This window comes from Silurus meridionalis, chromosome 13, assembly GCF_014805685.1.
Source record: "Silurus meridionalis isolate SWU-2019-XX chromosome 13, ASM1480568v1, whole genome shotgun sequence".
Lineage (NCBI taxonomy): Eukaryota > Metazoa > Chordata > Actinopteri > Siluriformes > Siluridae > Silurus > Silurus meridionalis.
The window spans coordinates 25,289,119-25,301,827 of NC_060896.1; the positions used below are offsets into that span (position 1 = coordinate 25,289,119).

The 12,709-nt window shown below is 40.4% G+C and overlaps 2 protein-coding genes across 6 annotated transcripts in view; both read left to right on the top strand.

Moving 5' to 3' along the window:
- The first annotated feature begins 84 nt into the window (after positions 1 to 84).
- ugt5f1 (UDP glucuronosyltransferase 5 family, polypeptide F1) lies at positions 85 to 8,318 on the top strand. Of its 3 annotated transcripts, none has more exons than XM_046865091.1 (3): positions 85 to 230; positions 6,174 to 7,636; positions 7,736 to 8,318. In XM_046865091.1, the coding sequence occupies exons 2-3, from the start codon at positions 6,180 to 6,182 to the stop codon at positions 7,767 to 7,769; spliced, it is 1,491 nt and encodes a 496-aa protein (XP_046721047.1). In that variant the 5' UTR covers positions 85 to 230; positions 6,174 to 6,179; the 3' UTR covers positions 7,770 to 8,318. The 3 variants fall into 3 exon arrangements, with proteins under 3 accessions (XP_046721047.1, XP_046721045.1, XP_046721046.1); XM_046865090.1 differs by adding an exon at positions 640 to 680 and having other exon boundaries at positions 186 to 230; positions 6,174 to 8,318; XM_046865089.1 differs by having other exon boundaries at positions 6,174 to 8,318.
- A 2,841-nt stretch (positions 8,319 to 11,159) lies between these two features.
- Positions 11,160 to 12,709, top strand: part of LOC124395681 (neuroplastin-like) — a 34,377-nt gene continuing 32,827 nt past the window's right edge. Inside the window, exon 1 of one of the 3 annotated variants that reach the window (XM_046864412.1) lies at positions 11,160 to 12,088. In XM_046864412.1, the coding sequence (XP_046720368.1) occupies positions 12,010 to 12,088 (79 nt within the window). In that variant the 5' untranslated portion in view covers positions 11,160 to 12,009. The remainder of the gene's footprint in view (positions 12,089 to 12,709) is intronic. The other 2 variants (XM_046864411.1, XM_046864413.1) reach the window with 2 other exon arrangements.

A 12,709-nucleotide genomic window follows, 5' to 3' on the forward strand; every position in this document is an offset into this window, starting at 1 on the left:
TCATCAATTACGTCATTTTTAACGACTTTCCTCTAAGAAAAATAAATAAACTTGACAGCACTGAAGCTGAGGGTTTGACAGAAGGAGAAACGCCGCCTCTTGTGTGAAACACACACACACACACACACACACACACACACACACACACCACGTGACAACCCTGACTGAACAAAACAACACAGTGAGAACACACACTCCACACACTCCGCACACTCAGGACTCCAGAAAGAGTAAGTAGTTTTCTTCTTGATTAAAAAAATAAATAAAATTCTGGACTTCCGGAGCAATGCATTTCCGGTTTATTGCATTTTCATAAGTTTGTTTCTCGCCAAAATTCCGATATAGGAAGTAAAACCAGGTTATAATCGCTGGTTCAAAGTGTTGAAATGTATTAAATGTGACTTTGACATGGCTTTGTGAGTGACCAAACAAACAGCTTTAAACAGAAGTGTGATGTAACTCAGCAGCATTGCCTGTGTTTATAACCTGCTCAATTACCACACCACAGTTTTTTATAACCTTATCTCTCTTACGGGTAATTTGTTGCACAATGTATGCAAATATTTTAGCTTTTAATTGTGTTTTTATAACCCATTTCTGCATCATGCTGCTTCCTGATTCAGCCTGTATATTTTGTAGAGAGAGGGTGACAAGCAGGGTTGCCAGGTCTCCACAAAATCGTATGTGTCACTACTTTTTACTTGAACCATTTTTTAACCATTATTCTCAGTCTTTGCATGGGAGTCATTATCCACACCATTATGCCTTTCCATCCACATAACTCTCACAGTTATGCAAAGGTCACAAGGATTCCACTTTTCTGCAAATTCACAAGCAGCTTCATAAGGAAATTATGTTTATACACACACACACACACACACTCAGGTCCAAAAGTCTTAGACTGCAATGAAAAGAATGGGAATAAATACAATGGGACACCTCACTGTTTCAGCCATATACAGTATTGGAAAAAGTTTGCATGCACCGAGTTCTGACTTCAACCTCACTGAAGACCTTTGCAATAAATTGGTTCGCTGACTGCACCCATTATCACACTAATGATCTCACCCAAGTACTTGTGGCTGAATCGACACAAATCCCCCAAAGCCTCGTTTTTAAAATCTGGTTTATTTCTGTCCGTATAGTGTACACTGTCTGCATTTGTAAAAAATAATAATAATAATAATAAAACTGGCAACCCAGATGAGAAATCTGCTGATTCTTGATTCAAAAATTGCTTCAGGGTTTATCCTTCAGGTTCTCCAGTTTCCTTCGATCTTTCAAGATATAAGATTCAAGATTTTATTTGTCACATTCCAGTAAGTGGCTTGTCGATGCTACGTGTGAATCTCCATGTGATTTCTAGGGTTCCAGGATTGGTCCAGGATGAAGAAGTTAATCAAAAGGAAGCAGTTTATTTTCTTAAACCACCAAAAGTTGCTAAAATCCCATTGCTTATTTGTGTCTGGAATGATCACACCTACAAAGAAATACAGAATGCTCCATCAGTATCAAGATGACAAGATCTCAATGAGGTTCACTTAGTAATGGAAAGTTCAAAACACCTCCACAGCTTTTCATCTTTCCAAACTCGTATGTCGAAATTGGCACATCTGAAAAAAATCTGCATATTTTTGAATGACAGTTAATACTAGTGTCATTTTAAAGCAATAATGCAAAGCTCCTATGCAAAAACTACGAAGGTTGGCAAAATGTATCTTGTTTCTTTATTTAGAAGTTTCTTTATTTAGAAATGCCTTGTAATAATGCTGAAACCGTCACCATGCCAACAAACAAAAAAGAGAACGAGGACCATATTCACTGAAACGTTGAAATCTATTGATCACCTCCAAGCTCACAACGCGTTTCAGGATCCGAGCTGACAGGCACATTGTTTTTCTGGAAATGTCAGCCTCGCAGGGTATGTGATCCGCTTCTTAATGTTGGTTGTGACAGCTTGCAAACGTCACCTGGACTTTACCTTTCTGCAAATGCACAGGCAGGTCCAGGAGGAACTTGCTGATATTTTACAGGTCTGACGTTGTGTAAGAAGTCGGATGTTTATACACGACACACTCGGGTACAAAATTCTAATATCACAATAAAAATAGCACTTTTTTTCTTTTAGCATTGGGAATAGACAAAAGGTTTGAATTAAACTATATGGACAAAAGTATTGGGACACAACTTTTTAACCCCTATGTGGTTCTTTTCAAAACTGTTACCACAACGTTAAAGGCACACAATTGTCTTTGGATGTTGTACAATTCCTTTTGTGCACAAAGCCAGGAAGATCTGCCTGCTGTGTATCTCCTCAAATATCCAAAATTTTGTGGAACATCATCTCAGAAGAGTGGAGGATGACTTCATGAACACCTTTGAGATGAATTGGAATGCTAACAGCACCCCAGGCCTTCTTCACCTCACCTACATCAGTATCCGACTTTACCAACATCCTTGTGAGCACATCTCCACAAGCACACACTAACATTTAGTGGAACATCTTTCCAGGAATATTATAACAGAAACATGGAACTAAATGTTGAAAAAAGTGCATACGAGTCTTACGGCCGGGTAAACTTTTGTCCATATGGTGTTTATAAAATTAAAATGTGGACATTCAATATACTAGATATTTAAGATTATTGGCTTTTTATTTTTATTATTATATTTTTAAGTTTGTTGTTTTCAACCCTTCTTTTTATTCAATGTTGAACAATCACCAGTTTATATATCCACTGCTTTGAAATGATTATTTTCTAGCCAATCACAGATACAGAAGTCGTATTAAAATGAGACAGGAAGTAAAAATAGGATTTGTGTATTTTGCTCGTTTCCTGTAATATCCATTGAGAAAATCAGCCTGAACGCGAAGTCCTCATCTCAGCTAAATAAGCATGTCACAGGGTTTTGTTTGAGGAACTGAAGGTCATGCTGACCTGCACAGAAGATCCAGATACGTTATTCATTTGCAGAATGACATTTTTTTCTGTCACATTTTTATCCAAATGGACACTGACCAGGTTGAAGACTAATTTCCAAAGTCACATTCCTTTGTATAGTGACGCATTCAAACTGCGCATTTTCATGCTTGGGCAAAAATACTAGCAAAACTTCCACGTTTCCTCCTAACAGCAGGTGATTGACAGGCCCAGTTCTGCGAGTAAGGAACATTTTGAGAGTACAGATACTTGTGATCCTGGTCCGGGATCTTTATTAACAAAAGTTTGTGGATACCTGACCAAATTTGTATGTGCTTCTGAGGAGGTAAAATAACCTTCACAATTCTGGGAAGGTTTTTCACGCTGTTTTATTTATTTATTTATTTATTTATTTATTTTTATTTGAGCTCTTTTAGCCAAAAGGGCTTAGTAATGTCAGATACTGAAGTAGGTGAGGTGAGGAGGCCTGGGGTCCAGTCAGCATTCCAATTCATCCCAAAGGTGTTCAGTAGTGTTGAGGTCAGAGCTCTACTGCAGGCTACTCAAGATCTTCCATTTCAGCCCATGTAAACTATGAACCATAGATTATTATGCATCATACATTATTGCTTCTCCTCCCACAACCTGTGAAACGAAGCCATCATGATTCATGTATATCAGAATGGAGTGGTAGATAAATTATATACTGCTGTAGCCATGTTGATTTGCTTGTTTGAATGCCTGATTTATCCACTGAAAATCTTTACATCACATCCCCTACTTTGGTGTTTGTAAAGCTGTAAAGACTAAATGCTGAACTGCAGCTTTGGTCCTGCTAATTTAGGATGCGTTTTTTCTGCATATCCACCAGTAGTAATTACAGATGTGCTAGTGTGCCCTGCAAGTTCTAGTCATGAGATTTTGGAAAAGACATCCTATACAACCGTGTGCCCGAACTATGTGGTAGCAACATAGAGAAGAACACATATGGCTGAAAAGTCAGGTGTCCCAATATTTTTGATATATATTTGATAGAATTCATAAGTTCAGTCAGAATCTAGGGGTCATTACTTGATCTGTCTTTGCTCCCGCTGCCTATGAACGGGTGCTTATATTAAAAATATATATTTTTTAATAGTGTACATTAATAGTGTACAGTCTGATTAAAACAAAGACAAAGAAAATGTAGCAGCCCAGTCATAAAATAATGTATTGTTAGTGGAAATCCTGTTTTTGCTGTCCTTGTATGTCAGCAGTAGTGATAAACATAAGATCAGAATTATACTCATTTATCCTGTTCATGGTTATAGCAGATCTGGTAGATACAGAACGTAACACAGGAATACCAAGAGGATATGGGATACCCACCAGTGTATCACACACACATTTACACACACTTATCCACACTTGGATGCAATTTACAGAGCTGACAGATGTGTTTTTTTAAAGTGTGGAAAAACCTGTCCATAAAACCTGTTTATATTAATAGAAGTAGACACGAGTGTGAAGAAAAGTACCTACGGTGAAGCAGAAATAAAGCAAGCAAGCTAATGAACTCATACACTACGAGCTAAAATAATAAGCAAGACTGAGCACTAGGAAGCAGAAAACAAAGGATCGGTGGGAGTAAGCACTAGAAATCAACAAACAAAGGATTTCCCAAGGGACTGACATGAACAGGATTTTAGGGAGGCTGAAGAAACTAATGAGAGCTCACGAGACAAGACACAGGTGCAGAACCAAACAGTGAGTGGGAACAGGGAGAAGCTCAAGCAGGGGGGGAAACCAGGAAGTGGGAAAACAAGATTATTTTTATCTTCTTCTAAATTCATATCATATATATTTATATATATTCTCAATGTTAATAAAGAATTCTGGCAAAAAACAATTGGAAATAGAAAGAAAGACAAAGAGACATGGTGGTGGAATGAGGAAGTGCAGGAGAGCATAAGGAGAAAGAGGTTGGAGAAACAGGATTGGGATCGGCAGAGTGATGAGAAAAGTAGGCAGGAGTACAAGCAGATGCGGCAGAAGGTAAAGAGGGATGTGGTGAAGGCCAAGGAAAAGGCATATGAGGAGCTGTAGGAGAGGTTGGACACTAAGGAAGGAGAAAAGGATTTGTAGCGATTGGCCAGGCAGAGGGACCGAGCTGGGAACGATGTGCTGCAAGTTAGAGCAATAAATGATAGAGATGAAAATGTGTTGACTAGTGAGGAGAGTGTGTTGAGAAGATGGAGGGAGTATTTTGAGCAGCTGATGAATGAGGAAAATGAGAGAGAGAGAAGGTTGGATGATGTGGAGATGGTGAAGCAGGAAGTGGATAGGATTAGTAAGGAGGAAGTGAGAGCAGCGATTAAGAGGATGAAGAGTGGAAAGTCGGTAGGACCAGATGACATACCAGTAGAAGTATTGAGATGTTTAGGAGAGACAGCAGTGGAGTTTTTAACAGGATTGTTTAACAAGATTTTGGAAGGTGAGAGGATGCCTGAGGAATGGAGAAGGAGTGTGCTGGTACCGATCTTTAAGAATAAGGGAGATGTGCAGAATTGAAGAAACGTCTTCTTTTTCTATCGGCTTCTCCCATTAGGGGTCGCCAGAGCTGATCATCCGTCTCCGTCCTCTACATCTGCCTCTTTCAATCTAACTACCTGCATGTCTTCCCTCACCACATCCATCAACCTCCACCTTGGCCTTCCTTTTCCTGAAGACATACATCACCAGATTTAGGCAATGAAAATAAAGAATGCAGTGACATTTAACTCCGCCCCTTTGTTAACGTTATAGGACACTTCAGCCAATAAACAAGCAGAGAAACTATGCATAGGCTACACTACTCTTTATAAATGTGATATTTCTATGAATTTACACAAAATTCATGTCACTATATTCTTGCAAATGTTTTCTGTGTGTGTTTAAGGAGTGTGGGAGGATGATTTATTGTTTAAACAATAAAAAAAATAAAAACATTTTGGGGTGGCGTCTATTTATCGTTATTGGCACGTAACTACCGCGATAAACGGGTGACGAATGTACTATGAATTGAAAAATATGTTGTGTTACTCTTTAAACAAGCAAACATGTTTTGCCTTTTAAACACGTCAGGGCATGTTGTTTCAGGGAAATAATGAAATTAATATATAGCATTAATGGCTTAGGGTAACATGAAAATTAGGTCATTCATATTAGTATCTTATAAAGAATTATGTTCATTTGTATTAAAAAGGTGTCACTTTTTTTTGTCCTTTCTCTCAGCTCCTCATGATCCACATGAAGATGATTGCCCTTTGGAAACTCGTCCTCAGCCTGACTTTGACAGGCTCCATCCACTGCGGTAAGGTCCTGGTGTTCCCGCACGATGGCAGCCACTGGGTTAACATGAACATATTAATACAAGAGCTGCACAACAGAGGTCACAATATCACGGTCATCCGTGCGAGTGACAGCTGGTACATCAAAGAGCAATCACCCTACTACCACTCCATAACCATCGACTTCTCACTGGGGGGCGACGAAGCTTTCTTCGCCACCTTTGTCTCCAGACAACTGCAGATTCGACGGGAAGGAAGCTCACTCTGGACTCGATTCAGTCTGGACATGGAGTTAAAAAACAGGTTTTCGGCGGTGCACAGGAACATAAGTGAAATGGTCATTCATATAATCGAGGATCCAAAACTGATCGGTTCGATCCGAGAAGCGGAGTATGACGTGATGCTAACAGACCCCGTGAACGGCGGAGGAGTCGTGCTCGCACATTATCTGCGCCTACCTCTCATTTGCAACGCCCGCTGGACGGTGCACGGAGAGGCGCACTTCGCGATCGCGCCGTCGCCGCTTTCCTACGTTCCCTTACCTTTATCCATGTTAACGGATCAAATGACGTTTTTCCAAAGAGTATATAACATGCTCTACTATTACCTCAGGCTCTACTTATACAAGAGCATTGTAGGTCCACATTACAGTGCTTTGTGTAACCGCTACTTTGGGCCAGATGTGGACTATTTCGAATTGTTCCAGGCAGCCGACTTCTGGCTTATGAGAGTCAATTTCGTGTTCGAGTTTCCTCGCCCGACGATGCCTAACGTCGCTTATATGGGCTGCTTCCAGTGCAGGCCAGCCAAAGCCCTTCCGGACGATTTTGAAGACTTCATGAAAAGCTCCGGAGAGCATGGTGTTGTCCTTGTATCATTGGGAACGCTGGTGGGACAGCTTCCTGATACCATAGCGGACGAAATGGCGGCCGCGCTTTCAAAGCTCCCTCAGAAAGTGATCTGGCGATACTCAGGGAAAAAACCGTCCACTCTCGGGAACAACACCATCCTCAGGGACTGGTTGCCACAAAACGATCTGCTTGGACATCCAAAGACGAAGGTCTTTGTGAGCCATGGTGGAACGAACGGGATTTTAGAAGCTATTTATCACGGCACTCCAATCGTTGGCCTGCCTGTGGTTTTTGATCAACATGACAATCTCGCGAGGATGAAATATAAAGGTGTAGCACAGGTCATAGACATAGCGACACTAAACGAGAATGAATTCCACAAGGCTCTGCAGGAAGTCATAAACAAGCCTTCTTACAGTTTGAACATGAACAGGCTGTCTAGGCTTCTCAGAGACACACCTGTCGAACCTCTGGACAACGCCATGTTCTGGATAGAGTTCGTCATGCGACACAGAGGTGCCCCTCATCTTCGAACGGAGTCGTACAAAATGCCTTGGTACGTTTACTACAGTGTCGATGTTGTAACGTTTCTACTGTTAGTTACATGCGGGTTAATTTTATTCCTCTTCACCGTAATCCGTTACATGTGCTGCAGGGCATGCAGGAAAAGAAGAGAAAAGCAAGACTGACTCTACAATGCACCACTAAACGTGCATATACACACACAGTTTCAATTAATATCACACGTGTGCCTTTAATTAGTAATTAAAATATTTGATTTTACTTAGTCAACTGGTAAAACTATAAGGGGAGGTGGACACTTACTGGTTAAGCCATTGGACTTTGGATACAAAGGTTGTGGGTTCTAATCCGAGCCAAACCAAGCTGCCTCTCCTGGGCTTCTGAACAAGGCCCTCAACCCTACAGCTGCTCAGTTGGATGAATAAGATGAATGTAAGGGTGACTGCGAAATGCCATAAATGTAAATATATAAATATTTTATGAAAAATCACTTCTTTTTATGATTTTCACTTGCAGTATGTTTCCCAGAGCAGTGTTTAGTTATGCACGTGTTCCCTTAGTGGGGTGTTTTGAGTGTTAAAATGTAGCTAGTGTTAGTTCACACTACTGTTCACAATACTTACTGGTCTTTATTGCTTTATCATCCATGCACTTATTCTTGTTTTTTTCCCTCATTGCAAGAATTAGTAATAAATGCAGGTCATGCTATCTATAAACTGTTTCCTGGCTGCTTTCTAACACTGTTTTATTTTATCTGTAATTATTTTTACTTCAATACACCACATGGGCTAAAGCTAAAGGTGCACAATTGTTATTGGATGTTTTTTGATCCAGGCGCATTAGACGAATTTCCGTTTTCAAATGTATCCGGATTAGTGTAGATGTATCCCTGATCGTCCTGCTCTAGAGAGCTCTGACCTCAAAACAACTGAACACCTTAAAGATGAATTGAAACTCCGACTGCACACCAGGCCTCCTCACCCCACCTACATGGGTATCTGACTTTACTAAGAACCTTGTGGCTGAATGAATCTCCACAAATCTTCACAAGCACACTCCAATATCTAGTGGAACATCTAGTCAAGTCAAGTCAAGTTTATTTCTATAGCGCTTTTCACAACAGACATTGTCTCAAAGCAGCTTTACAGAAATCAACAGTCAAGGTGAATGGTGTGTGTTTATCCCGGATGAGCAGCCGTGGCGACTGTGGCAAGGAAAAACTCCCTTAGATGTAATGAGGAAGAAACCTTGAGAGGAACCAGACTCAAAAGGGGAACCCATCCTCATTTGGGTGACATCAAGAGTTTGATCATAAATCTTTCAACAATACAGAACACTGGAGAGTGAGAACTAACATGAGCACTGGAGTATAAGATTATAAGTAAATGTTCTTTCAACAGTCTTTGGTATAAAATTAGGAGCTACTGAGCTCAACATCTCATAAAAGTGCAGGTTATTATAACAGAAAATAGGAACTAAATGTGGAATGGATGGTTCATAAAGCGCATGCTTATGGTCAGTCGTCCACACACTTTTGTGCATATAGTATACTTTGTTTGTGGTGTGACCAAAGATGGCTTTTTGTACTGTTTTATTCTCTTGTAATCTGTTGTGATTTATACATTATCTTGATTCAGAAAATGTGCAAGATTCCATCTGGCAATTTCTAGCAACTCCTCTTGCATGTATTAGCTTAAAAACCCTGAGACGCAATGACGAGCCTCTGTGAGCGAGGAATCAGCTGCAGAAACGCACTACAGCACTCGCTCTGCTCAGCGGCACACAACGGCGCTTCCAAAGCCGTCCCTGCCAAGTACTGACCGTCCAGAACAAGCAGAATGAGGCACAGCACAGTGGGCATGAAGCTGGAGATGGGAGTGTTCTGGCAGTAGGGGGCCTGGCAAACACTGTGAATGCAGTGGGATGATGAAGAAGGCAGAGGAAAATGTATACTGGTTCCACAGTGGACTGCACTGATACTTAATTCTCCAGCTCCACTTCTCCTCCTCCAAACCTGTGAATATGAAGCCATATTGGATTCAAGCAGACTGTCACTGAGTTCATTTTTCAGCTTGGTTACATCACAACCTGCTTTGCGTGCTACACCATAATCTAATCTTTTTCGTCCTGAACCCTTTATTTATATTGGATTAATTTGTAATTGTGTTAATAAAGTTCAAGTTTAATGAGCTCCGTTTTTTTTTTTTTTCTCTTCTCAATTGTTGGAGGAAAGGTGGTCTTTTATGACTACCTCATACCAGATATTACACTACGACACACTATGACACTACTATTCTGCTTTTCGAATTAATTTGTAACCCGAGTACACGGTATAAACCACTGCATTATAAAGGATATGTAATAATAGAGCATTTCATTATAGCGTTAAAAACCGAGTGATTCATGTTGATATTAACTGTAAATACGAGCGGTGTTCAAGTCAAACTGGGACTTTTATTGTTACAGTATGAAAAAATATGCTAGTGTAGAAGTACTACAAGCAGTAGTGCTTGTGTGTCCTCTTACGTCCCACCTCATGAAGATTGTGGACCTTTAAAGAAGTAAATGCAAACATCCCGAACCATCTAGAGACGTACCAGTGCCAATTGGATTCCACTTCATGTGGAGTTTAGACTTTGGACAACTTCGAGTGTTTAAAGGCTCTGGCATGAAGAAGCTCAGTAGTTGCTTAGTAGCTCCTGGTTCCATAATGTCAACTGACTGTATAAGACTGTAGAAAGAACATTACTCAATCACACATTCCAGTGTTAATGTTAGTTCTCACTCTCAGTGTTCTGTATTGTTTAAAGATTTATAATCACACTCTTGATGTCACCCAAATGATGATGGGTTCCCCTTTTGAGTCTGGTTCCTCTCAAGGTTTCTCATAACATCTAAGGGAGTTTTTCCTTGCCACAGTCGCCATGGCTGATCATCAGGGATAAATACACACCATTCACCTTAACTGTTAAATTCTGTAAATATGCTTTGAGACAATGTCTGTTGTGAAAAGCGCTATAGAAATAAACTTGACTATCACTGTTCGTGGATGGTTCAGGTGTACTTTCTATGCCTAATCTTTCTAGGCATTAATGATGTGACACTGGGATAAGTGTATAAATGTAGCAGGGGAGTATGTTGAAAAATAAATGCAGTTTCCACTTTTATTAGTTTGCATCACGCATATTTGTACACATCTATCTATTTGCCCTTTTGAGAAAATACAAAATCTTCTTATTCCTATTGGGTGTCTTTTTTTTTTTTATTCTTAAGTTAATTAACTCTTATCTTCATCAGCTATCTCCTCACATGCTTACACACCTTAAGGCAAAACTGACCCATTTTTACTTTTAATAAAAAAAAAAAAGAGCAAGTCATTAGTTTCACGGGTGCAGTATTCACATTTGTCCGGTAGGTGGCGCATAAGGAATGTAAAACCTATGATGCATGAAGCAAGGCGGACTGGGAGCCATGACAGTGACAAAAAAAAATACAAAAATCCCGACTTTAACACATTTTAGTGTTTTTTTGCTTTTATAATTTAATCACAGTTTATTTACAATTATTTTCAGGTCATATTTAGAGGTCAAGGTGTGGCGTTTAACCCGAAATACTCATACAACATGCAAATACAAGGACAAAATATGAAGAGTACAACAGGGTCACCTTGATGATAAGAACTGTATGGGCTGATCACTCATGGGGGCACTTATTATTCTGATAAATGCAATTAATTATTAATTATATACTGTATGTAGGGAGGGTTTCTTGTTCGTTTTAATTTCAACTTAATTGAAATTTAATTGACTTGTTTTTTATTTGGTTTAGTCCATTTTTAGTTTATGAAGGACATCTCAAACATTTTAACAAATCCACACTGCAAGGTCTTCGGAGATAAATAAATAAATAAAAATAGGTCAGAGAAGGAGGGGAAAAAAAGCGACTATCATTAATCAATAATTAAAAAAGCGGTTTGCGCGCAGGTCCGTCCTGCGCAAATTGTGCGCAGAGTTCACGTGCTCGAGCCTCCCTGCGTGTAAAGGAGTGGGACCTACACACACGCGCGCGCGCACACACGCGCACGCACCGACCGGCGGACCGACTGGCATCCGGAAGCTTCTCCTTTCCCCCCCCCTGCAATGCCGCGATCTCGCATGGCTCTCCGTCCGCTTCCATGAGCATCCTCCACGGCGAGCCGTCGCTGCTTCGTCGCCCGAAACCGACGCTCGTTTTTGACAGCCGACGTCCTGCTGGGTGTTTTTGGCCATCATCCGCGGTCGCGTTTGCGCATCCCCATCATCATCATCATCATCCTCCTCTCTGCGCGCGCTCCGTGCCCTATACGATCCTCATCGACTCTCAAGCGAAAAAACAAAAGAAAACAAAAACAACACCATAATCACAGCAATGTGTCTGTGTGCTACGATGCTGGCGACTGCAGTCTTTCTGGGAAATGTACTGCTACAATATGTGTCGTCTCAAAACGGTAAGGATTAAAGGATGGTTTCCTGCAGGAAAGGAAGAGAGAGAGAGAGAGAGAGAGAGAGAGAGCGCACACACATCTTCCTAGAATGTATAGGAATAGGTTACAGTACCATCCTTTCTGGCTTGCAGGTCATTGCTAGATTGCATCTGCACAGATTGCATTTTTTCTTTCCATCAAATTGCATGCACTTTTTTTTTTCTCTTATATTCATTTGCATCATCAAGAACTGACTTACTGGGAATTAGTGTCTGATTAACCCATTACAGCCAGTTACAGGGCCAGAGAGGATTCCCTTTATTCAGTGCATTTGAATGGACAGTGTATACAGACTTTCCCTTTGATATGAATTCAATCCACAGCACTGTGTTAAAGTAATTGCATTCAGATATGCATCAGTGGAATTGATTAGGAAGCCCCCTGTACACCTTTTTTTTTCAATTTGTTCACTGAGACACATTCATTTGTGTTGTTTTTTTTCCTCCCTACACTAACGAGGTCCTATCAAACACTGTCTTCTCACCGTGACCGAAGTTGACTTGCGAAAGCTTTCTGTTAGTGACGGGATTATTAACCGTATTGTACTCTGAAGGGTTTTCCCAACATGAATGACCTTTAGATCAG

What these genes read in the sequence shown, in the direction of transcription:
- ugt5f1 (XM_046865089.1), top strand. Translation starts at nt 6,180, where the DNA reads ATGATCCACATGAAGATGATTGCCCTTTGGAAACTCGTCCTCAGCCTG.